The sequence below is a fragment of the Schistocerca cancellata genome, chromosome 4 (genome assembly GCF_023864275.1).
Source record: "Schistocerca cancellata isolate TAMUIC-IGC-003103 chromosome 4, iqSchCanc2.1, whole genome shotgun sequence".
NCBI classification, from domain to species: domain Eukaryota; kingdom Metazoa; phylum Arthropoda; class Insecta; order Orthoptera; family Acrididae; genus Schistocerca; species Schistocerca cancellata.
In genome coordinates this window covers 779,079,239-779,105,635 of record NC_064629.1, presented here as the reverse complement: position 1 = coordinate 779,105,635, position 26,397 = coordinate 779,079,239, and the positions used below count along the sequence as shown (strand labels likewise).

The following is a 26,397-nucleotide window of genomic DNA, read 5'->3' as shown; positions in this document are numbered from 1 at the left end:
TATACAAACAAATGTGGTATAGCTGTATTGATGATGTAATTGTGAACTAGACAACATTGGGTACTGTTTATATTGTGCAATTCATGACACTCCAGCTGGAATGAGAGTAACAGAAAGAGCAATATTTACAAGTCATACAATGCTGCATAATTGGAACAATGGGTTATCTGAAAACTTATATTTGTGTTCTGAGCAATTATGAGCTTGAGACGGTAATACTGGAATGAAAAACAATAATTTTGCTGATTAACTGATAACTGTGGTACTAGGCTGATGGGAATATTGTGACAGGTAAACTATTTGGTAACATTTTGTGATTTTGTGAGGATTTAATTTTCTGTTTGAATGACAGCAGTGTTCAGAGTTGAGTAGAGAAGTGGGGCAATGATTTGGTACAACTTCCATCCCAGTAATTTTGATTTGAGTAGTAATTAAGTTTTTTTACGGTGACTCTATTCTTTATTCATAACGTAATGATTAGTAAATCTATACTACTGCACATCTTGAGTTTTTGCTATTATGCAAATGGGAAAAAAAAACACAAAGTCTTTCAAGTTCAACCAGTTTCAGACAGTTAGGCCTTAGAGTAATGTTTTGTAGTGTAATGTGCACTTGATTTTAAAATTTTATTAGTCCACACTTTTCACACTATAGTCAATTTTAGTACTAATTATTGTAATGTTGTGAGAACTACGTAATGTATTTATTTATGATGTAATGACAACCATTTGCCATTAGTATTGAACAATTTTTTAGACTTAAGTTAGAAGTAAAAGTAAGTGTACTGAAGTAGGGTATTTTGTCTCATTTTTTCATGTACTGTGGCAGTGGAGAACCACCTCCAACGGAACTGACAGCAATGCATTTCCCTACTAACTGCCACTTGGACCTGTTGTAGGTGTGGATAACTTGGTGAGAAAAATGTGAAAAAGTTCATGAAAAGTGTGAAAGTGCTTGTGAAAAATACTAAACATTGATAAAGTGAAATTTTCTGCCAATTGCAACCCATGAGGATTTATTATCTGAAGCAAGACAGGACTTGTATCAAATGATATGATTCTTACAATGTAATCCTAGTGTAACCCAAAAGAACATAAATTACGATGAAGATGCATAACATTTGTTAAAAGTACAACTTGTGGATCTTTTGTGACATTGTACAATGCACTGTATGTAAATATTTTGTATGGGGATTTTCATATGGCCAGTTCATATAAGTTAGAAACACATTTTCTGTAGTTTTTGATAAGATTTTTGATTGTTGTACACTCTCTCTCTCTCTCTCTCTCTCTCTCTCTCTCTCTCTCTCTCTCTCTCTTTTTTTTTTTTTTTTTTTTTTTTGGGCAATCCTGGTAAATCCTCTCTTGTTTTGCCATCTGCCTCCTTAAATTTCATTTTTTCCACTTTTAACTAATTACCATTAACATACATGAATATAATCTACATTTTCAAAAAAGGGAAAGATTGGCCCTCAGTTTTAAAGAATATAACACCAGATCTAATTTTGTGCTTAATTTTATGTATGTAATTGATTTTCTAATTTATTTCAACTATTCCTAGTTAGTATCTTTCATTATAGGGTGAAATCAGTAATTGTTTCATAACTTAAATACTACTGGTGACATATAAACAAATATAAATTCTGTGTTAATTATAAACATTTGGAAGATGAATTGCTAGTAATCTTAAAGTATCTGTTTGGCTCTATTCGAAAACATGTTAGCAAAGCTGGCTCTTAATTAATTCCAAAGTAATTAACAGTTTTGTCAAAAGTATTGTTTGCATAACGATATGCGTTAATTTCCTGATTTAAACAAATAATTCAGCCTGAGTCTTGTAGTAGAAGAAACTGTTAAAAAGAACCAATTTTTCGATGTATTCAGTTAATTTAATGAGTTAAGTTTTAATTGTAATTTCTGTAAATTTAACTTTGAACAATGTTTTGTTTCAGTACCTATTATTGTGAGGATATATAAGGGCCTGATTTTTGATCATGAGACAGTCAGTCCATAGCCAAGTTTCAGACAAGGGACCTGTGTTGGTTAGAACAACAACAATGCTTCAATTTAATTGTGAAATAAGTGTTACACAATTAGGCCATGTGTTAAGTTAAAACAATGGTAGTGTCTGCTCCATATGTACCATTCCATTATTCAAGAACGGTGAACTTTGTGGTTAGGTTTTTACTGCTCGTAGATATTCAACAGGAAACTATTGTAGCAGTATGTGGACATTAATGCAAACTATTAATTAAGGAAGTTAGAACAATAGTGCACTGGCCATATTAAATGTGTGTATGGGGGGCTGTGAAAAGTGAAAGTAAACTGCTGTGAAATGCAAATGTGCCTCTGTCGGCAACATCATTTACAGTACACTGTAGTTGTATTTCCACAACCCATTTTTCAACCAGTGTAGCAGCCAGTATGTCAACACTGAGGACAACAAATGAAGAAAGAAATAAAGCAGGTGAACTGCTACACACTCTCTGAAGAACTGAACTGCCTATTGTTCTGGAGTTGGTAGCCCTGCAGCCAGGCGGACGCGCGTGTACGAAGCTCTCACTAAGTTAAGCGACTAATATTGAAATAAAAGCTAATTTAGTTAATATTACATTTTAGACTAGTGCATTTACTTCTTATCTAATCTATCTATTGAAGGTTTCACTTTTCTAAATGTAATTACATCAAAAAGGAAGTATTTTGTAAAGGCTGTCAGTCGCGAGTTTGTTTACACACTTAGGCGTAAATTTAATATGAGAGTAGATATTTGTTTTTGACTAGACTTAGGGCTTCAAAGTTAAATTAATTTGAGTCTCTCATCCAGAATTGTGTGGTTAATTAAAAGTTTCTGAAGCAAGTTTATAAGTTTGTTTACATTAGTGTTTAGTTACGTATTAGTACAGCTTACGAAACTATTGTGTTGTTGAAGTTATTTTCCACTTTTGTGTTACGTTTTAGTCTCAAACCATGTGTGACAAGTGTGGTGGTTGCCGTAGAACTTTGAAAGAGGGGGTGTTCTGTATAGACTGTAGGTTGTGGTTTCATTGGGGTGAGTGCAGCGGAGAGGAAACGAGGGTAGATAATGAGGCTCTTCCATGGCAGTGTAGGTTATGTAGAAAGGACAGAAAAATTGTGGAACAGGAGGCAAAGATTTGTGCCCTTAAGGCTGAATTAGAAATCACAAATTTGGAATTATGTAAGCTAAGGGAGGGAAAAGTCTCTGGGCGCTGGGAAAAGGTAGCAAGCAAAGGGCGAAAAAGGGAAACAATTGATAAAACTACTGAAATTCAGTTAGCAAATCAGTTTGGCTTGCTATCTGAAGTAGTGGAGGAAGGGCCTCATTCAGATGTAGTTGAATGTAGGTCAGTATAAATGGGTATAATTTAGCATCTTACACTTGTAGATCTAGTATGGATAAAGGAGGAGTTGTCATTTTCATAAAACAAGGGTATAAATACAGAACTGTTGAAGTAAGCAAATTTTGTGTTGCTCAGCACTTTGAGCACAGTGTACAGTTTTCCACTAGAAGATTGGGAACTATTCATAAAAAAAAGTTTGACTCCCTATTATGCTGTCTGTCAAACAAAAAGAAGAAGTTATTAATCTGTTGTGATTTCAATGTTAACTTTCTAAGCAATTCTGATAGGAAAAGTGAACTAGAAGTGTTGTTAACAACATATAACTTAGAATCAGTGATCAATTTCCCTACACATATAGCTCAGGACAGTAATACTCTAATAGATAATGTATTTGTACAGCAAGAGGATGTAGAACAAACACATGCTTTCCCCGTGGTAAATGGATTATCTGACCATGATGCACAACTGATTAACTTACAAAACCTAACAGGGTGTACACTTCAGAAACAATTAAGTAAAAGTGTGAGGGTGCTCAACCCAGTATCTATAGATCACTTCAGAGAAAGTTTAGGAAATGTAAACTGGAAAGATGCATATAATGAGCCAAATGCTAATGACAAATGCAGCATATTTCTTGATAAATTTATATCCCTTTTTGAACATTGTTTTCCAAAGAAAATTACTAAATGTAACACCACAAACTTTTCAAAGAAACCTTGGATTACTACAGGTATTAAAGTGTCTTCAGAAAGAAAAAGAAAACTGTGTGAGACAGCAAGAACTAGTAAAGATCCATAAGTAGTTTTACACTATAAAAATTATTTTAACATACTGAGAAAAGTTGTAAGGAAATCATGAAATATGTATGTCAGAGAAGAAATTAACAACTACAGTAATAAAATCAAATCAATATGGAATGTTGTTAGAAGGGAGACAGGAAAATTAACCACTGGGGTAGGTAGTATTACTGTTAAAGAGAATGAGACCATCTTAACCAACAGTAAACAGGTAGTCAACGTCTTTAACAATTACTTCTTAAGTGTAGGAGAAAAAATTGGTGAGAATAGTTCAAAAGAAAAAGCCAGGCAGTACATGGAAGAGTCAGTTTTAAAAAAATTTTGTCAGACTAAGTTTCATCTAACAACCTCTTGTGAAATAAGGAAAATTATTAAATCTTAGAAAAATAAATGTTCTGTTGGAGTAGACGACATCTCTAACAAGTTATTAAAACAATGTGGAGCACTTACAGCTGATGTTTTGAGTCACATATGTAATGCATCACTGACTCAGGATATTTTTCCAGACAGTTTAAAATATGCCATTGTCAGGCCTCTCTACAAAAAGGGGGAAACCACAGATGTCAATAATTACCAGCCAGTATCCTTGCTTACAGCATTTTCTAAAATTTTTGAGAAAGTAATGTACTCAAGAGTGGTTACCCATCTCAACAGTAGTGATATACTTAGCAAATCATAGTTTTGATTGCAGAAATGCTGTTCCACTGAGACAGCAATATACAGTTTCACTGTCCACATAATAGAGTCCTTAAATAGTAAAATGTCACCAGTAGGAATATTCTGTGACTTATCCAAAGCATTTGATTGTGTGAACCAGGACATTATGTTACAGAAATTACAATTCTATGATATAAATGGAACAGCATATGAGTGGTTTAAGTCATATCTACAGAACAGGAAGCAAAAAGTCTCTCTATATGCTTCAAGTGATTCAAAGGAGTTTACCATTTCATCTAACAGGGGTCAAATTACATTAGGCGTTCCACAAGGGTTTGATCATGGGTCCCCTCCTGTTTTTGATATATGTGAATGACCTCCCTTCTTATGTGAAACAAGATGCTGAACTGACACTGTTTGCTGATGATACAAGCATAATTATAAATCCAGTAAAAGAAAGTCCGATAGAAAATGATACAAATAAGGTCTTTGGAAAAGTCATTAATTGGTTTGCTGTGAATGGACTTGCTCTGAACTTTGGAAAAATACAGTACATCCAATTTTTTGCTGCAAAAAGTATAATTCCTTCAATAAACATAACACATCAAAAGAAGTCAGTAGCCAGGGTAGAGCATACTAAGTTTTTGGGTGTACATATAAATGAGAATCTTAATTGGAAAAGTCATATTTTGGATCTCCTAAAGCAACTAGGTTCAGCAACTTTTGCCAATTCTGAAAATGAAGAAATTAGTAAGCTAACATACTTTGCATACTTCCACTCTCTGATGTCATACGGAATAATATTCTGGGGGCAACTCAACACTTAGGCAAAAGGTATTCACTGCTCAAAAGAAAGTAGTTAGAATAATGTGTGGGGTTCATAGTCGCACATCTTGTAGGCATCTGTTTAAAAGGTTACAACTGCTTCACAGTACATTTACTCAGTAATGAATTTTTTTCTCAACAACATGGACCAGTTTAAAATCAACAGCGACAATACCAGAAAAAAGAAAGACCTACACTATCCTTTACTTAACCTATATTTGGCACAGAAATGGGTAAAATATGCTGCTATAAAACTTTTTGATAAATTACCAGATGAAATAAAATGTCTGACAGACAGCAGTAATAGTTTCAAATACAAACTGAAATCATACCTCCTTGACAACTACTTCTATACCATAGATGAATTCTTAAATATGAGTAAATAAATCTGGAGATATAATATATGCAATTTGTGCCATTTGAGTGAATGCGATAGATAATAGAAATATTTCGGTATATGGCTATAATGAAAAAAAAACTTGTTTCCTGTGCACATTTCTTGTGCATTTGACACGTTCCACATCACAATGGTTTTTCCATGCTATTGATCAAAGGAACATGTAACTGACTAACTAACTAACTCAACTACTGCTGAATAAGTGCAACACAGCACCTAACCACATGTCCAGTCTCAAAGTAAACTTTGTGAAACAGTTCAGTGTCCAGAATGAATTTTCACTATGCAGTGAAATGTACACTGATCTGAAACTTCCTAGCAGGTTAAAACTGTGTGCTGGACCAGGAGTTGAACCTGGGACCTTTGCCTTTTATGGGCACGCACTCACTGGCTGAGCTATCCAAGCACAATTCAAGACCCACCCTCACACTTTCACTTGGAAGGTAGGAGTTGAGGTAAGGACGGAAGTGGAGCTGCTAGGGCAGGTTGTGGGTCATGCCTGGAGAGCACTTGCCCGCAAAAGGAAAAGTCACAGGTTTGAGTCCTGCTCTGGCACACATACATACTTTGCTAAAAAGCTGTAATTCAGCGTCATAACTTACACAAGAGTGACACAATTCACAGTTCATCAACTTTCACACATTCTGTTTCTCCTTGGAATTACAGAGTTCTACTAAGACTGTTAGGTGAGAGTTTCTCCTTTCTTGTTTATACATATGTATCCATGTCAACTGTTATTTACATTTCTGTACCCTCTGTACGCTGTCTTGTATGTACTCCAACTGATTGTTCTGAGATGCAGTAGGTTACCATTTCCCATTCATTACAGATATGTTTCTCAATTGCATTTTGTTTCTTCAAGAGAAAGTTAGCCCTGAGTTTATAAATAACATGTCCTGTACTACACATTACCAATCTCTCACTATCTAATTTGTAAATGTGCAAGCTTTCATATGGTCAATCATGCAGACCATGCTCTGTGTTTCATTCAGCCCTGACTGACAGTTCAGAATAAGGATGGTCATCAATAGTGAAATTATACAGTTTATAAAGCTGGCATCTTAAGAGTATAGTTCTACTGACAGAAGTTGCTCCCTTGCCTAAATAAAGTTTTCGATGCTGAAGAATGATATGGAAACCAAACAAGTCCCTCTTCCTGATTTGTACAAGTTTCTTTTACTTGCCCATGTACAATCTGTTGTATTAATTTTCAATACTCTCCACATCCTTTTACATCTACCAGTTCTGCTTCTTTCATCCTGTTGTGAACTCAGAACCCTTCTTGTACTTACAAAAATTTACTGTATTACCTATTTTTGCTTCTTCTTTGTTATCATTACAACAATTCTAACTGACAGTAATTATCCCTACAGCAGCAATTATAGTACTTTTTGAATTTTATCTATTAGAAGTTTTTTGTATTAAGTGGAATTTGACAGAAGAGAGATAGCATCTTGAGTTATATTATCCAACAAGATGATGTGTAGTATACATACTTTGATGAGTTATTACATGTTAGTGGCAGCATAGTGTGCTCCGAGAATCTAAGTTTATATACAATGTGGGAAGAGCAGAGGCTACGCACCCTATTGTGTATGCTTCCTAATCCCTGAATCAGCTGCAACAGCACTACTCACAGAGAGGAAAAGAAGCCCTTGCTACTGTGTATGCACTTAAAAAATTTCTTGTTTTCCTATACAGTTCTATATTTTATATGGTTACTGAACATAAACCTCTGGTTTCTCTTTTCCATCCTTCAGCATCTCTTCCAGACAAAGCAGCCCATTTCCTGCAATACTGGGCTCTGTTTTTGTCATACTATAATTACAGGATTCATTTCTGCCCACAGCACACCACACTAATGTGGATGCTCTTTCTTAGTTGCCAATTGACCACAATCCAGCATTTGATCAGGATGAACTGTTGTGTTTCCAATTAGACATCGAAGCCCAAAGTACCTCGATGGTTTTCCTATTAGCAGTTCTCTGTCACGGCCAATCCTGTCTTATGTCACATTGTTCAATTTGTCCATCACAGCTGGTCGGATAGACCACTGGGCCGGACATTAGGATCCCTTGCGTCAATATTATGCTCTCCATCACCAGCTCTCCATTCGTGATGCTGTGTTACTGTTGACTACTAAAGAGTCAGTGTCTAGGGTTGTGATCCCATCTGCATTGCAGCAAGACATCATGCACCTTCTCCACCTTGACCTTTGGGATGTATCTCATACAAAATTTCTGGCCTGCTGCCATGTGATTCTGTCTGGTATTGACAATGATATCACACGTGTTGTGTCCGTCTGCTCATAGTGCACCACCCATCAAGTGGCATCATGGGTCTTTCTCTTTCTCTTTAAATAAGAAAATATTGCCAACTGGTAATGTCTGTGACTTGTCAAAAACACTTTATTTCACAGTTCACAGTATTCTCCTATACAAGTTCAAATGTTGCGGTATTAAAAAGCTTCCTTGTAACTGACTGTGACTGAAACTGTTCAGCATGTTGCATTAATAAAGTCAGGGAGCATACTCAATGAAATGTCATCTTCAGAATGTGTAATAATCACTACAGTTGTATCGCAAGGATTGGGTATACTCTTGTTATTGTTACCTTTAAACGCCCTTTATATCCAAGAAGCAGAAACAGTATTCTCAGTTGAAGAAGAAAGTATTATAGTAAATCGTAAGGGAGAAAATTCGACACCTGAAAATGTAAATAACATTTTCCTGAAAATTAATAATCAGTTTTCTGCAAACAGAGTGTCGGTGAATTTATATAAAACACAATACACATAATTTAATAATGCACATGGCCTGATCACACCATTAAAAGCAATGCACATGGGTAAATCAGTAAATGAAAGAGAATATTCTAAATTGTTAGGCACTTATATTGATGAGAATCTGAAGTGTAATTTACATGTTACAGATCTTAAACATCTACATTTTGAAACATTTTTGTTACATATACCAGATTTTGGAGAAGAAAATATCAAGATTATGACTTACTTTTCTTATTTTTATTCACTAATGCCTTCTAGCATCATATTCCCCAATAATTCACCACTGAGGAAAAAGTGTCTGTTGCAAATAAGCAGATACAAGAATAATATGAAGCGTGCAATCTGTAATTTCTTTTAGTTAGCTTTTTAAACAGTTGAGCATGCTGACAACAGCTCAACAGTACATTTATTCCCTTATCAAGTTTGTTGTATGACTGTGAGGAAAAAGACCCGACGAATCATGTAAATGGTCAGCATTCTGCCAAATTTTCTGCTGAGAAAGTGTACTATAACTGTGAAACTGATTTGTTCCACATCAGAGCAAAAGGTTGTGATTACAATTCATAGAAACTGCAAATAACTAACTCATTCTCATCAACAGATATGAAAGAACAAGTTTCAGTTCATTCTCTCTTGATTTTTATATGACGACTCAAATGATTCAACATCGACAATGCCCCCAATTTATTTTTGAGAAACTAGTCATAGCCAGCAAAGCAGGCCATCATCCCTACAATTACACACAAGCAGTATTAGCTAGTACCATATTTCCAACATACACCAAAACAGGAAGGAATATTAAAACAGCTCCATAACTCATGACTAAGAACTGAAATGAAATTAGATTCACATATTTACAAACAGTCTTATTCAAGTGACTATGATGTAAGCAATAGATAAAGTCAATAACACAATGACTGATCATGAGAAGTGGTCAATTAGGTACTTACAATCACTTGTTCCAGCTCTGACAGTAGTTTGCGATTATTACGGTTTGCAACTTCTATTAATAAATTCTTTTCCTCCATTTTTTCCATTGTGTCTCTTATATGGCAAAGGACCTCATCATACGAATTTAATCTAGCTTCAACACGTTCTGCTTCTGTTATTGCAGCCTCAATTTGTTCCATAAGTTGTTCAACTTGTTTTTCTGATGCTAATACACTGTGCACATTCTCCTACAAAGATGCATGAAAAAATTACAATGTTAATGACACACGAGGAACCACCCTCCATTAATAAAAAAAATCAGTGAAAATGTGTAGTACACTACAATAAGTGTAAGATATGTACTCTTTAGTGATGTGTGTATTTACTACCTCCTCCCACTTATCATTAAAGGATCCAGAAAAAATAAATCAACTCAAAAGCGAAACATGAATGTTTAGGACCTTACATACCTTACACAATTTGGATACAGGCCACAGCCACGATGTATCTGTCAGTGACTCAGGACAGTGAATCCAACACAAGGTTTGCCAGATCACACCACCAGCAGCACTCTGTTCCACATGCTTGAACTGAGAGTGTCACCCTATGCAGCATACCCATGTAGGGTAATGTGGCTTCCAGAAAAGCATAGGACCAGTGCAATGAGTTTCACAAGATTCGAGTATTTGCTCTTAATGTTTGTCAGGTATAATCAAGTTTTTCTCTGACAATGACTGCTGCTACGTCCATGGTACTTGCTGTTCACTGATTACTACACTTAGAACTTGATTCTGACCATTTGCACTGTTTGCGCACTGTGTTCAATAAATGAGACCTGTACTGCATATTTACATATTGAGTACATTTTAACTCTTAATAAATTACATGTTAGCTTTTCAGTATTCTATGACCAACTCACACCGAGTGTTTGTCACAAGCACTGACTACAAAGATTCAGTCGTACTGGAAGAACTGGTTCTTTTTCTGGATAAAAGGTAGTTGGAAGTAAGATAAAGAGAATGAGAAAGAAGAAATCTATGTGAAACTGCTAAAGAACAGGCATATTCCTTAATGCATTTCAGACTTAGCCATCATCGGAATCACATTTAAAAGACTCGATACACTTTATATCACCATCTACACATAGTCATTGTACAGGTGTATGTGTAACTCATGAGACACAGTGTATCCAGTTTTTTAAAAATGTGATACTAATTATGGCTGTGGGCGAAACGCATTAAGGTGTTTTTAGACATAATATCCACCAAGATGGACAATTACATTGAAATACATTATGTTGTTGTTGTTGTGGTCTTCAGTCCTGAGACTGGTTTGATGCAGCTCTCCATGCTTCTCTATCCTGTGCAAGCTTCTTCATCTCCCAGTATCTACTGCAACCTACATCCTTCTGAATCTGCTTAGTGTATTCATCTCTTGGTCTCCCTCTACGATTTTTACACTCCACACTGCCCTCCAATGCTAAATTTGTGATCCCTTGATGCCTCAAAACATGTCCTACCAACCGATCCCTTCTTCTAGTCAAGTTGTGCCACAAACTTCTCTTCTCCCCAATCCTATTCAATACCTCCTCATTAGTTACGTGATCTACCCATCTAATCTTCAGCATTCTTCTGTAGCACCACATCTCGAAAGCTTCTATTCTCTTCTTGTCTAAACTAGTTATCGTCCATGTTTCACTTCCATACATGGCTACACTCCATACAAATACTTTCAGAAACGACTTCCTGACACTTAAATCTATACTCGATGTTAACAAATTCCTCTTCTTGAGAAACGCTTTCCTTGCCATTGCCAGTCTACATTTTATATCCTCTCTACTTCGACCATCATCGGTTATTTTACTCCCTAAATAGCAAAACTCCTTTACTACTTTAAGTGTCTCATTTCCTAATCTAATTCCCTCAGCATCACCCGACTTAATTTGACTACATTCCATTATCCTCGTTTTGCTTTTGTTGATGTTCATCTTATATCCTCCTTTCAAGACACTGTCCATTCCGTTCAACTGCTCTTCCAAGTCCTTTGCTGTCTCTGACAGAATTACAATGTCATCGGCGAACCTCAAAGTTTTTACTTCTTCTCCATGAATTTTAATACCTACTCCAAATTTTTCTTTTGTTTCCTTTACTGCTTGCTCAATATACAGATTGAATAACATCGGGGAGAGGCTACAACCCTGTCTTACTCCTTTCCCAACCACTGCTTCCCTTTCATGCCCCTCGACTCATATAACTGCCATCTGGTTTCTGTACAAATTGTAAATAGCCTTTCGCTCCCTGTATTTTACCCCTGCCACCTCCAGAATTTGAAAGAGATTATTCCAGTTAACATTGTCAAAAGCTTTCTCTAAGTCTACAAATGCTAGAAACGTAGGTTTGCCTTTTCTTAATCTTTTTTCCAAGATAAGTCGTAAGGTCAGTATTGCCTCACGTGTTCCAACATTTCTACGGAATCCAAACTGATCTTCCCCGAGGTCGGCTTCTACCAGTTTTTCCATTCGTCTGTAAACAATTCACGTTAGTATTTTGCAGCTGTGACTTATTAAACTGATAGTTCGGTAATTTTCACATCTGTCAACACCTGCTTTCTTTGGGATTGGAATTATTATATTCTTCTTGAAGTCTGAGGGTATTTCGCCTGTCTCATACATCGTGCTCACCAGATGGTAGAGTTTTGTCATGACTGGCTCTCCCGAGGCCATCAGTAGTTCAAATGGAATGTTGCCTACTCCTGGGGCCTTGTTTCGACTAAGGTCTTTCAGTGCTCTGTCAAACTCTTCACGCAGTATCTTATCTCCCATTTTGTCTTCATCTACATCCTCTTCCATTTCCATAATATTGTCCTCAAGTACATCGCCCTTGTATAAACCCTCTATATACTCCTTCCACCTTTCTGCCTTCCCTTCTTTGCTTAGAACTGGGTTGCCATCTGAGCTCTTGATATTCATACAAGTGGTTCTCTTCTCTCCAAAGGTCTCTTTAATTTTCCTGTAGGCAGTATCTATCTTACCCCTAGTGAGACAAGCCTCTACATCCTTACATTTGTCCTCTAGCCATCCCTGCTTAGCCATTTTGCACTTCCTGTCGATATCATTTTTGAGACGTTTGTATTCCTTTTTGCCTGCTTCATTTACTGCATTTTTATATTTTCTCCTTTCATCAATTAAATTCAATATTTCTTCTGTTACCCAAGGATTTCTATTAGCCCTCGTCTTTTTATTTACTTGATCCTCTGCTGCCTTCACTACTTCATCCCTCAGAGCTACCCATTCTTCTTCTACTGTATTTCTTTCCCCCATTCCTGTCAATCGTTCCCTTATGCTCTCCCTGAAACTCTCTACAACCTCTGGTTCTTTCAGTTTATCCAGGTCCCATCTCCTTAAATTCCCACCTTTTTGCAGTTTCTTCAGTTTCAATCTGCAGTTCATAACCAATAGATTGTGGTCAGAATCCACATCTGCCCCAGGAAATGTCTTACAATTTAAAACCTGGTTCCTAAATCTCTGTCTTACCATTATATAATCTATCTGATACCTTTTAGTATCTCCAGTATTCTTCCAGGTATACAACCTTCTTTTATGATTCTTGAACCAAGTGTTGGCTATGATTAAGTTACGCTCTGTGCAAAATTCTACAAGGCGGCTTCCTCTTTCATTCCTTCCCCCCAATCCATATTCACCTACTATGTTTCCTTCTCTCCCTTTTCCTACTCTTGAATTCCAGTCACCCATGACTATTAAATTTTCGTCTCCCTTCACTACCTGAATAATTTCTTTTATCTCGTCATACATTTCATCTATTTCTTCATCATCTGCAGAGGTAGTTGGCATATAAACTTGTACTACTGTAGTAGGCATGGGCTTTGTGTCTATCTTGGCCACAATAATGCGTTCACTATGCTGTTTGTAGTAGCTAACCCGCACTCCTATTTTTTTATTCATTATTAAACCTACTCCTGCATTACCCCTATTTGATTTTGTATTTATAACCCTGTAATCACCTGACAAAAAGTCTTGTTCCTCCTGCCACCGAACTTCACTAATTCCCACTATATCTAACTTTAACCTATCCATTTCCCTTTTTAAATTTTCTAACCTACCTGCCCGATTAAGGGATCTGACATTCCACGCTCCGATCCGTAGAACGCCAGTTTTCTTTCTCCTGATAACGACGTCCTCCTGAGTAGTCCCCGCCCGGAGATCCGAATGGGGGACTATTTTACCTCCGGAATATTTTACCCAAGAGGACGCCATCATCATTTAATCATACAGTAGAGCTGCATGTCCTCGGGAAAAATTACGGCTGTAGTTTCCCCTTGCTTTCAGCCGTTCGCAGTACCAGCACAGCAAGGCCGTTTTGGTTAATGTTACAAGGCCAGATCAGTCAATCATCCAGACTGTTGCCCCTGCAACTACTGAAAAGGCTGCTGCTCCTCTTCAGGAACCACATGTTTGTCTGGCCTCTCAACAGATACCCCTCCGTTGTGGTTGCACCTACGGTACGGCCATCTGCATTGCTGAGGCACGCAAGCCTCCCCACCAACGGCAAGGTCCATGGTTCATGGGGGGGGGGGGGGGGGGGGGGGAATACATTATAGTGTCACTTAATTATAAGTGCAAAGCTATTGAAAACATGTCTGACAAATTCAAATTATGATAATGATGATGATGTCCTTCATTCCAAAGTCTATCTTCATGCAGCTCTCTACACTAGCTGCTGCAAGTTACCGTTACCACCACCACCACCATGTGAGCAAGCAGGCGGCTCCCACCATCTTACTCTGAGTACACTTCTATATCATGTATTAAGGCCCATATAAATTTTTTGCTAATTTTATTTTCACAATTTTCAAGTTAATGTTCCTACATTAAGCACACGTTACGAAAAGTATAAAAATTGTAGAAATGAATCCCCCCCCCCCCAAACACACGCAAAACTTTATTATTCAGATCATTCATTTTGTTGTTCCAGTTGCAATGAGGTAATTAGTTTCATCAGAACTGATAGCAACCAGAAGTTATTGCAATTGTAACTTATCATTCATCTAGGCATTGGGACAATCTTACGAGCTACTGGGTAAATTCAAACAGAGACACTGCTTTCAAATTAAAGATCTGTTTTCCTCTTTTCAGTAACACATTAGATTAGCCCAAACTTAATTAATTCAAAAAAACATTGGTAATTAAAGATTTCACCTGATCCAAACTTTCAGTGCCAATTATAGTCAAACCACTGTAAATTTCTGCGATCTGCTGTATACTTTTGGTCGTCTGATTTTTCTGAATCAAATTATGCCAATATTAATGAGCAAAAGTTGTAACATATAAGATGGGCCCATGGTCACAAACCTGGGACTCCCGTTGTGTAGGAATAAATTAGCACTGCATATTTTAATAGTTGTTGATCATGATATATAATATACAAACAAAATATAATGACAGACTCAATACCCAAAAAAGATGAACTTTCTAACCAATAGAATTTATAAAATTTTATAAATTAAATTAACAAAGTTCATTAATATCATGGAGTGAATCTTTATAAGGAACACAGGAAAACACACACACACACACACACACACACACACACACACACACACACACACACACACACACACCATTCACATGATTGTGATTCTGCTATCTCCTCTCACTGTGCTCTGTTTCTGCTCTTAAGTCCTACTTCCATTTTCAGTTAGTATGCTCTAAGTCTTTGTTCATTCTATCCCTCAGTCCAACTTCCCTTTCCATTAATTCTGCTCATAGTCTTCATTTACTATACCTTCAGTCTAGCTAGTCTACATTTTAGCCCAGCCTCTGAAACCAGTTTTAGTGCCTCTTATTCATTTCATTCAGGCCGAGAGAACATACTTTGTAGTTGAATAATATTTGTGACTGTAGTATCAGTTCTGTATTTTACTTAAGTGCATGTGAAGCAACTTATGATCACTTCATCTGTACTGTGTGCACTTTACTTTCTGAAGAGAGAAGAACTATTAACCTCCACATATAGTCATTACTAACTGCCTGTCTGTAAACATTATCAGAGACTGTAAGGGACCTGGTCATCACCGGTAGGATCTGAAAGACATGATCACAGATTGGTGACCTTCCAATTTTGAACTTAAAAAGAAGCCTCTGGCTATTCTTTTTAAGGACAGATCATACAACAGTCATTCCAGGTGGTGATCCAGCAAAACTGCACAGCTACCGAAGGCTTATAATAGAGCAGGTAGGTTTTATTGCATGACAAATACAATAACAATCACTGCCACTGCCACCACCTGCTACATCCATTTGAACCTGCTTTTGCTGTCAAGCTTTGGTCCTCCACTGTAATTTTATCTCCCACACTTACTTTATTTTAAAACTGAGGATTCCTTGATGCCTCAGAATGTGTCCTATTGACAGATTCCTTTCTTCAATCAAGTTGTGCCATAGATTTCTTTTCTCCTCAATTTGAGCCGCTACCTCTCCAGTAGTTACCTGATCCACTCACACAGTTTTTGGCATTCTCCTGTAGCACCACATTTCAAAAACATTTATTCTATACAGCGTATTGTTCACATTTCATTTCTGTACAACGTTACATTCCAGGCAAATACTTTCAGAGAAGACTTCCTAACACTTAAATTTATATTAGATATGAAAGTACTACTCTTTTTCACAAATGGTTTTCTAGCTGTTACATTTGTATTTTATATTCTCTCTAATTTGGCCATCATCAGTTTTTTTGCTGGCCAAATAGCAAAACTTTACTATTTGTTTCATTCCTTGAGCATCAGGAGATTTAATTGAACTACACTCCACTACCCTTGTTTTGTTTCTGATGATGTTCATCTACTAATCTCTTTCCAAGACACTATACATTTAGTTCCAGGGATCTTCTACGTCCTTTGCCATCTCTTACAGGATTGCAAGGTCATCAGCAAACCACACATTTCCTATTTCTTCTCTCTGAATTTTAATTCCTTTTCTACATTTCTCTTTACCTTCCTTTAGGTGTGTGTGCGCGTGTGTGTGTGTGTGTGTGTGTGTAAATAATTTTGCTCATCTTTTTTTCAACTATTTAAGGGTTTCAGGAATATTTCTGTCACATATGTGGGCTTTCAAAAAATGACACTGGACAACCAACCATTCAAACAAAGTGAGCCAAGCTAATAAAGTTAAGGTTATGAATTATTGACATCCATAGCAGCAGATAAACAACAGTGGGCTCATAACAGAACTTCTAAGCAGGTCAGTACACGGTTATCAACACGAAATCAAATAAGATCAATGCAAGAGTAGGTCCAATAATGAAGAAGACAATATGAATACACACAAAGCGCTATGAACAGCACATTAAACATATTACTTTAGCCAAGATAGACATGAAGCCAACACCCACCATAGTAGTACTAGTTGATATGCCAACAAGCCACAGTATATGCGGAAGACACCTTGGGACACTGTGGAAGGTTTCAGATTGATTACAAAAGATAAGACAGAGATTTCAAAACCAGATTTTAAACTGTTAGACATTTCCAGGGGCATACGTGGATGCTGAATTTATTATGAACTGCAGATTAAAACTAAAGAAATTGCAAAAAGGTACGAAATTAGGGCTCTGGGACATAGATAAAATGAAAGGAGAGGTCATTGAGACTTTCAGAAGGAGCATTAGGCAACACTGGACTGAAACATGGAAAATTAATACAATAGAAAACGAATGAAGAGCTCGGAGTGATGAAGTGATGATGGCAGCAGGTGATAATAAAGGTAAAAGGAAAAGGCTCATAAAATCCTTAGATAACACATGAGATATTAATTTTAATTAAAAAATAGGAAAATATAAAAAAAGGAGCAAATGAAGGTAATAAAGACATATAAAAAATAAGACAAAGTGAAAAATGGCTAAGCGGGAATGGCAAGGGGGCAAATAAAAGCTATTATTATCATGCATCAGTATGGAAATGATAAATGTTGCCTATACGGGACTCACAGCAAGATAGTCAGTGAGGTTCTGGAAGGTACTGACAGGGATGTAGAGCTGTATCAAATCCAGTGGCGAGGCCAGGTGCACTGAGTTTCTCGGTTAAGGCCATATGGTGCAAACAACCAGACTGAGGTGGTCCCGCAGATTCTCAATTGGGCTTCAATCCAGGGAGTTTGGTGGCCAGGGGAGTATGGTAAACTCATCCTGGTGATCTTCAAGGCACACACATACACTGTGAGCTGTGTGACATGTTGGATTGTCCTGCTCTGAGATGCCACCATGTTGAGGAAAAAAACAAACTGCATATAGGGTGGACATGGTCCCCCGAGGATAAATGAATATTTGTGTTGATCCAGTGTGCTTTCTAGAATGATGAGAGCACTCAGGGAAAGCCACAAAAACATTAACCAGACCATTTCACTCACTCCACTGGCCTGGAACCTTCCAAAGATTGTTGCAGGGATGTACACTCCACTGGCCATCTGCCCGATGGAGCATAAAATATGATTCATATCAAAAGGCCAGCTGTCACCACTCGGTGGATGTCCAGTTGTGGAATCAGTTTGTAAATTCCAGTCTCTGTCGCTGATGAACAGCAGTCAGCATGGGTACATGAACCAGTGGCCTACTGCGGAAATCCATACGCAGCAACATTTGCTGAACAGACATTGAGGAGGCACAGTTGGTAGCCCCTCGGTTAAGCTGTGTGGTCAGTTGCTCTACAACAGTTGCATATCTATTTGCCTGTAAACATTTCTGCAGCTGTCATTCACCCCTATCATCTATGGCCCATGGTGCACCACAGTTGCCTCAATGCCACGTTTCGATAGCACAATTTTGCCATGCACGGTGTACTTGATTACAGTGGCATGCAAACTGTTCACAAACTCAGCTCTTTTGGATATGCTTCAGTCTTTAACGGAAAGGCAATGATCATGCCCTTTCGGGTGTCAGATAAATTGCTCCATTTCCGCACACCCCTGACATCTGTGAGTGGTTATAGCACATTGACATCTAACATTGGCAGTGGTCACATTAATGTGACTGGACTGTGTAACTAAAGGAAACAAACTTGATGAGCATAGTGATTCTCCCATGTGGTGGTTAGACATGGTCTAATGGAACCTTTATGAGTATGCCTACCCTCACATTCCCAATCAATCCAACATCATACCACAGTCACATCCAAATATTCCACAAATCTGGTTACTGCACAATTCAACTAACTGGTCACATTGAGACCCACAATGAGGCCCCTTTTAAACTCTGTCAGATGGTGATAGTACTATCTCACACAAGTATGCAGCATCTCTCTGTGTCCTTCACAGTTATCACTCAACATCTGATGCATATCAAGCACCTGATTTACCCACTAGACCTCATAACAACACTATATACGAACAATTCTAATGTACTCTGGTGGTCGTTCTACTGGTCAGAGAGAATTGCAGCTCGAATCATTTAAACACTCGCCAATCGTGTCTACATATGTGAAGTTACACTGATGTACAACCATGTCTTTCTTTTTCTTGTCAGGCATTGTATTTACAGAAGAATGGAAAAACTGGTAGAAGCCAACCTTGGGGAACATCAGTTTGGCTTCCAGAGAAATAAAGAACATGCGAATCAATACTGTGCATATGACTTATCTTAGAAGACTGGCTGAAGCAAAGCAAACCTATGTTTTTGACAATGCTGATTGGAATACACTCTTTGAAATTCTGAAGGTTGCAGGGAAAAATTACAGGGGGCAAAAGGTTCTTTACAACTTGTGCAGAAACCAAGGACTCGGAAGAGCAGATGAGCGCAAAGAATAGTGTCTTGAAAATATTTTATAACATGAACATTAACAAAAGTAAAACAAAGATAATGGAATGTAGTCAAATTAAATCAGGCAATGCTGAGATAACTAGATTAGGAAGTGAGATACTGAAAGTAGAAGAAGAGTTTTGCTATTTGGGCAGCAATATAACTGATGATGGCTAAAGTAGAAAGGATGTAAAAATGCAGAAAGAGTTCTATATATATATAAAAAAAAGGAGGAATCTGTTAACATTTAATATCAATGTAATTGTCAGGACGTCTTTTCTGAAGGTAATTGTCTGGAGTGTAGCCTTGTATGGAAGAGCAACATGGACGATAAGCAGTTCAGAAGTGAAGTGAGTAGAACCTTTTAAAACGTGGTACTACAGAAGAAAGTTGGAGAAGAGATGGTTAGATTGAATAACTAATGAACAGGTAGTGAACTTGACCTGGTGAAAAAAGAAGCTAATAGGACTCATCCAGAGGCATTAAAGAATCATGAAATTGGTAATGGAATGAAGTGTGATGGGCAAAAATTGTAGAGGTAGGCCAAGGCTTCAATACAGTACAATTCAAATGGATGTAGGTTGTGGTTGTTATTGAGAGATGTAGCTTGCAAAGCATACACCATCATGAAGAGCTGCACCAAACCAGTCTTTGGACAGAAGATGATGGCGATAAGTTTGGATAAAATGATAGCAGTAGCTGAAACGTGTCAATTATGTAATAAATAAAGAAGAAAGTAACTTATTTAGACAGTATTATTTGAAAAAGGAACAGTATGTATACTGTAGGGTGGATAGAGGATTGCGCATGTCTCCATATAATCATCCTTGCTCAGAGAAATGAATATAACATTTTGTATATCATAAACATTATCTAAACCAGAATGAGAAGACAAATCGTACTCCAGGATGATGATAATGATGATGATGATGATGATGATGATTGTCAACACTGTTATGTTGACACAGCCATTGTTTGTAACAGCACAATCTCTTAAAAAATGAGTAGCCAACAATATAACCAAATTGAGATCTGCTTGGCTGTCTCAGACAGACATCCACATGGTATTATACCTCCTCCAACATCTCTGAAAAAACAATGGAAGCCAATGTCACCTGAGCTGGTTCACATGCATATTACATACCTGTATCATCATTCTGAGGCTTATATTCCTGTATGAGGTGATTACATTCTTTATCATAACTTGACTCTCACCTTTCTGTTCCATGTTTATTTCTTTTTTTCTTTTTTTTGTGCCTACATTCATAAAATAAAGTTATTTGAAATTTTGCAGGTATTGCTGCAAAACTACCTGCAAAACTTTATCTGAGAAAGCATGACCAGGCAAGGAAACATTTACACTCAGATCAGGGGGAGGGGTGTTAGCATTAAGATGGGGACTAGAGAAATGGAAAGGGGCAGCAAATGCAGGATAAACAGTGACTGCAGCTGCACATTGGCAACACCAGTTTTAGCCAACATTATAAGCTCAAGAATACCAAGGTCACAAGTATGACATCTTGTGGAACTAGCTATGTGGACACACAGTTGTTCTGATAGTGGCTACATAGCCACCAAACTGTATTAATACTATTTTAGATCTTAGATGGTGCCCATCAATATTGTTATATGGTTTCTAATGTATCACCGATAAATCGTGGTAACAGTTGAACTTAACCGACCAGCAGTACAACAGAAAAATTAGAAGAAAACAAATTACACCTTCCTACAGTTTTAGTTGATAAAACATCTACATAAAACCATAAACAAGTTAGCTATAATAATTTACTTACACCGTCCAGAACAGAGAGGTCTTTTGCTAACATATCTGTAAATGCTTCAGCATTACTGATTCCAAATTGGCACTGGGATATCAACACTTCCAAATCAGTTTCCTCACGATCTGTAAGTGCTAAATAGTCCTCTGCTTCCACTGGTTCTGCATAACCCCCTGGGAAAAAATATGTGATTTTCAGCATCACAATTATGTTACTCAAAATCTCCATACATGGTTTAAAACAGACCAAAACATTCATAAGCACAATGTAAGGAAAGGAAATTACCTTTACAATTCTACTACAGAAGTGTGTCTGTTGTGTCTTGGAGAAAAAGGTTTAAGAGAGCAAGACTGAAGTGGCACAGCTACACACATAGAATGAGCACACAAAGAGTCCCGAAGGTGATGCATTAAATGAAAGTAGAGAGCAAAGGGCTGAGGGTAGACCAAGTGATAGGTAGCTGATGAGAGCGTAAGAGGCAGTGTGAAAGCAAAGAGACAACTGGAAAAATATGCACTCTCAGAAGATGACAGGTCAGAATAAAATGGGGAGGCATTTGTTCCAGCCATACCTTGTTCGAGACTAAACTGTAAACATTATGAACAGTGTCTTGCAAATGAGCTATTTCATGGTTGTTGCAATCAATATTCATGTTCTGATTTGGTGTGACCAATACAAAAGGGGTATAAGATGACTGCCATTTTGCAAGGGGCCTGTAGTGGAGTTCGGCACTCTTTAGTACTCTTTTTGACCATTTGGAGTTTGTTAGTATGTGCAGTTGTTTGCCATTGTCTCATGCCCCCAAAAAACACTGTCTGAGATCAGACTGAACATTGTGCCTGGGTCTCTCACTTGTAATGTTTCCAATATGGTTGCATCCTTGACAAGTTTCTCAGCAAGTACATTGCCTGGTATACCCATGTGACTTGGTGTTCAAAGGAAACTCATGGTGATTCCTGTTCTATTGAGGTCATATAGCAGGTTCTGAAAGTTGCAGACCAGCACATTTTGTGGGTCTACTGCTTGCAATCCGCTCATGGAGTCACCAGATACAAGGAATTACAGATTTGGGAGAGTTCCAATATGTTGGAGAGCTCAAACTATGGGTTCCATTTATGCAGTAAATCTAATTTTTTATATTTTGAACAAATAAAAACCTAATATTAAAATTGTTGTTTAATGATTTACACCATCCATCACTCATCCTTAGCATAGAAAGGTAAGAGAGAGAGAGAGAGAGAGAGAGAGAGAGAGAGAGAGAGAGAGAGAGAGAGAGAGGAGGGGGGGGGGGATGAGGAGATGAACAAAGAAACAGAAGAGTAGCAGGTGGACAGAGAGAGGGAAGAGGAGGAGATGGAATTAGAGGGGAAGAGGAGGAGATGGAATTAGAGGGGGAGAGGAGGAGATGGAGAGAGGTGAAAGGAGCAGCTCGATAGAGGGAGGGTGGAGAGCAGGTAAACACAGAAATGGGGGGAAGCAGGTGAACAGAGAGTGGGCGGAGGAGCGTTATTATTATTATTATTATTATTTCTTTCCTTTCTCAAACATTATGTCTGGTTAAAAATGGAAAGTGACACGGACCTTGATCAAGCGTGACTTCCTTTTAACTGTACGGTATATGTTACATTGCGTTTAGGAGCTTTCGGGTAATTGAACATGTATCAATAATTACAGATTTCTGTAGTTGTATATATACGTTTGGATGTAGCTGTATTGCGTTGATGTACTGGTGGATATTGTGTGGTATGACTCCTGTAGTTGATAGTATAATTGGTATAATGTCAACTTTATCCTGATGCCACATGTCCTTGACTTCCTCAGCCAGTTGGATGTATTTTTCAATTTTTTCTCCTGTTTTCTTCTGTATATTTGTTGTATTGGGTATGGATATTTCGATTAGTTGTGTTAATTTCTTCTTTTTATTGGTGAGTATGATGTCAGGTTTGTTATGTGGTGTTGTTTTATCTGTTATAATAGTTCTGTTCCAGTATAATTTGTATTCATCATTCTCCAGTACATTTTGTGGTGCATACTTGTATGTGGGAATGTGTTGTTTTATTATTTTATGTTGTATGGCAAGTTGTTGATGTATTATTTTTGCTACATTGTCATGTCTTCTGGGGTATTCTGTATTTGCTAGTATTGTACATCCGCTTGTGATGTGGTCTACTGTTTCTATTTGTTGTTTGCAAAGTCTGCATTTATCTGTTGTGGTATTGGGATCATTAATAATATGCCTGCTGTAATATCTGGTGTTTATTGTTTGATCCTGTATTACAATCATGAATCCTTCTGTCTCACTGAATATATTGCCTTTTTTTAGCCATGTGTTGGATGCGTCTTGATCGATGTGTGGCTGTGTTAGATGATACGGGTGCTTGCCATGTAGTGTTTTCTTTTTCCAATTTACTTTCTTCGTATCTGTTGATGTTATGTGATCTAAAGGGTTGTAGACGTGGTTATGAAATTGCAATGGTGTAGCGGATGTATTTATGTGAGTGATTGCTTTGTGTATTTTGCTAGTTTCTGCTCATTCTATAAAGAATTTTCTTAAATTGTCTACCTGTCCATAATGCAGGTTTTTTATGTCGATAAATCCCCTTCCTCCTTCCTTTCTGCTTAATGTGAATCTTTCTGTTGCTGAATGTATGTGATGTATTCTATATTTGTGGCATTGTGATCGTGTAAGTGTATTGAGTGCTTCTAGGTCTGTGTTATTCCATTTCACTACTCCAAATGAGTAGGTCAATATTTGTATAGCATAAGTATTTATAGCTTTTGTCTTGTTTCTTGCTGTCAATTCTGTTTTCAGCATTTTTATTAGTCTTTGTCTATGTTTTTCTTTTAGTTCTTCTTTAATATTTGTGTTATCTATTCCTATTTTTTGTCTGTATCCTAGACATTTATAGGCATCTGTTTTTTCCATTGCTTCTTTGCAGTTGCTGTGGTTATCCAATATGTAATCTTCTTGTTTAGTGTGTTTTCCATTGACTATGCTATTTTTCTTACATTTGTCTGTTCCAAAAGGCATATTTATATCATTGCTCAATACTTCTGTTATCTTTAGTAATTGGTTGAGTTGTTGATTAGTTGCTGCCAGTAGTTTTAGATCATCCATGTATAGCAAATGGGTGATTTTGTGTTGGTATGTTCCAGTAGTATTATATCCATAATTTGTACTATTTAGCATGTTGGATAGTGGGTTCAGAGCAAGGCAGAACCAGAAAGGACTGAATGAGTCTCCTTGGTATATTCCACGCTTGATCTGTATTGGCTGTGATGTGATATTATTTGAATTTCTTTGGATATTAAGTGTGGTTTTCCAATTTTTCATTACTATGATTAGGAACTGTATCAATTTAGGATCTACTTTGTATATTTCCAATATTTGTAGTAACCATGGGGTACACTATCGAAAGCTTCTTGGTAATCAATGTATGCGTAGTGTAGCGACCTTTGTTTAGTTTTAGCTTGATATGTCACCTCTGCATCTATTATCAGTTGCTCTTTACATCCTTGTGCTCCTTTGCAACAGCCTTGTTGTTCTTCATTTACAATTTTGTTCTGCGTTGTATGTGTCATTAATTTCTGTGTAATGACTGAAGTTAATATTTTGTATATTGTTGGTATGCATGTTATGGGGCGATATTTTGCTGGGTTTTCTGTGTCTGCTTGATCTTTAGGTTTCAGATAAGTTATTCCATGTGTAAGTGTATCAGGGAATGTGTATGGGTCTGCAATGTAACTGTTAAATAATTTAGTTAGATGTTAATGTGTTGAAGCGAACTTCTTTAGCCAGAAATTTTCGATTTTATCTTTTCCACGGGCTTTCCAACTGTGCATAGAATTAATTGCTCGGGTGACTTCATGTTGCAAAATTATCACTTCAGGCATTTGTGGTATCATCTTGTATGTGTCTGTTTCTGCTTGTATCCACCGTGCATGCCTGTTATGTTGTACCGGGCTTGGCCATATGTTGCTCCAGAAGCGTTCCATGTCTGTTATGTTTGGTGGATTGCCTATTTTAATGTGTGTGTTATCTATTGTCTGATAAAATTTCTTTTGGTTTGTGTTGAATGTTTGGTTTTGTTTCCTTCTATTTTCACTTTTTTTGTATCTTCTAAGTTGTTTGGCCAATGCTTGTAATTTCTGCTTCTTTTCATCTAATTGCTCTATCGATTCTTGTTGTGAGATTTTACCTAACCTTTTTTGTTTTTTGTCTGATATTTCATTTCTTATAAATTGTGTTAGCTGTCCGATGTCTTTTCTCAGTTTTTCTATTCTGATCTGTAGCCTGTGTTGCCATGCTAGTTTTGTGGGTTTCTTCTGTGTGTTGGTTGGTTCTGATCTCTGCCTAGTGTGTATATTTAGTGTAGTGAGTGCTCCTATATAAACCAGTAGTTGTAACTCTTCCATAGTTGTATTTTCATTTATTTTGTTGTGTATGATTGTATTGATAGTTGCTGTTGTTGTTTCGACTTGAGGGTTATTTGGTGGTCTATGCAAGAATGGTCTAATGTCTGTATTTGTGTCTTTGTATAATATATATGTCAGCTGAAATTTTTCTTCTATATCTAACATGTGTGTCACTTCGTGTTCTATTTGTGCTTGTTCTGGTGGCTGTCTTAAGATTTCGTTTTCCTCTGATTGTTTAACTGATGCCTGTTGTTCTTGGTTTGTTTGCTCTGGGATGTTTGATTCCATTACTGTATTTTCTTCTTCTTCTGATTGCACATTATTTTGTTCCAGTATTTGTTGTACTTGTTGTTTGATGTTTTTTAATTCTGACTGGGGTATCCTGTTATTTTTGATTATTACATGGATCTGATCAGCTAGTCGTTGTTCTGTTAAAAATTTTAATTCTGGGTATCTTGTAATAAATGTTGTGTATACTTGTGATCTGTATCCAGTTGTGTTGGTTCCTAAGTTTGTTGTTTGGTAATAACAGAACATGAGGTGTCGGTTAACTTCATCTGACCATCTCATCCTCTGTCTTTGTTTTCCTTCTAGGGTTGTTGCAGGAAGCATATTCTGCGAAACACCTCTATTTGGATTTAAATCATT

The 26,397-nt window shown here is 37.1% G+C and overlaps 1 protein-coding gene across 2 annotated transcripts in view; it reads right to left on the bottom strand.

The window, feature by feature from the left end:
* Positions 1-26,397, bottom strand: part of LOC126184627 (exocyst complex component 1) — a 254,800-nt gene that overhangs the window by 103,695 nt on the left and 124,708 nt on the right. For both annotated transcript variants that reach the window (XM_049927094.1, XM_049927095.1), the window contains 2 exons: positions 21,349-21,506; positions 9,770-9,997 (listed from right to left, as the gene is read on the bottom strand). In XM_049927094.1, the coding sequence (XP_049783051.1) occupies positions 9,770-9,997; positions 21,349-21,506 (386 nt within the window). The remainder of the gene's footprint in view (positions 1-9,769; positions 9,998-21,348; positions 21,507-26,397) is intronic.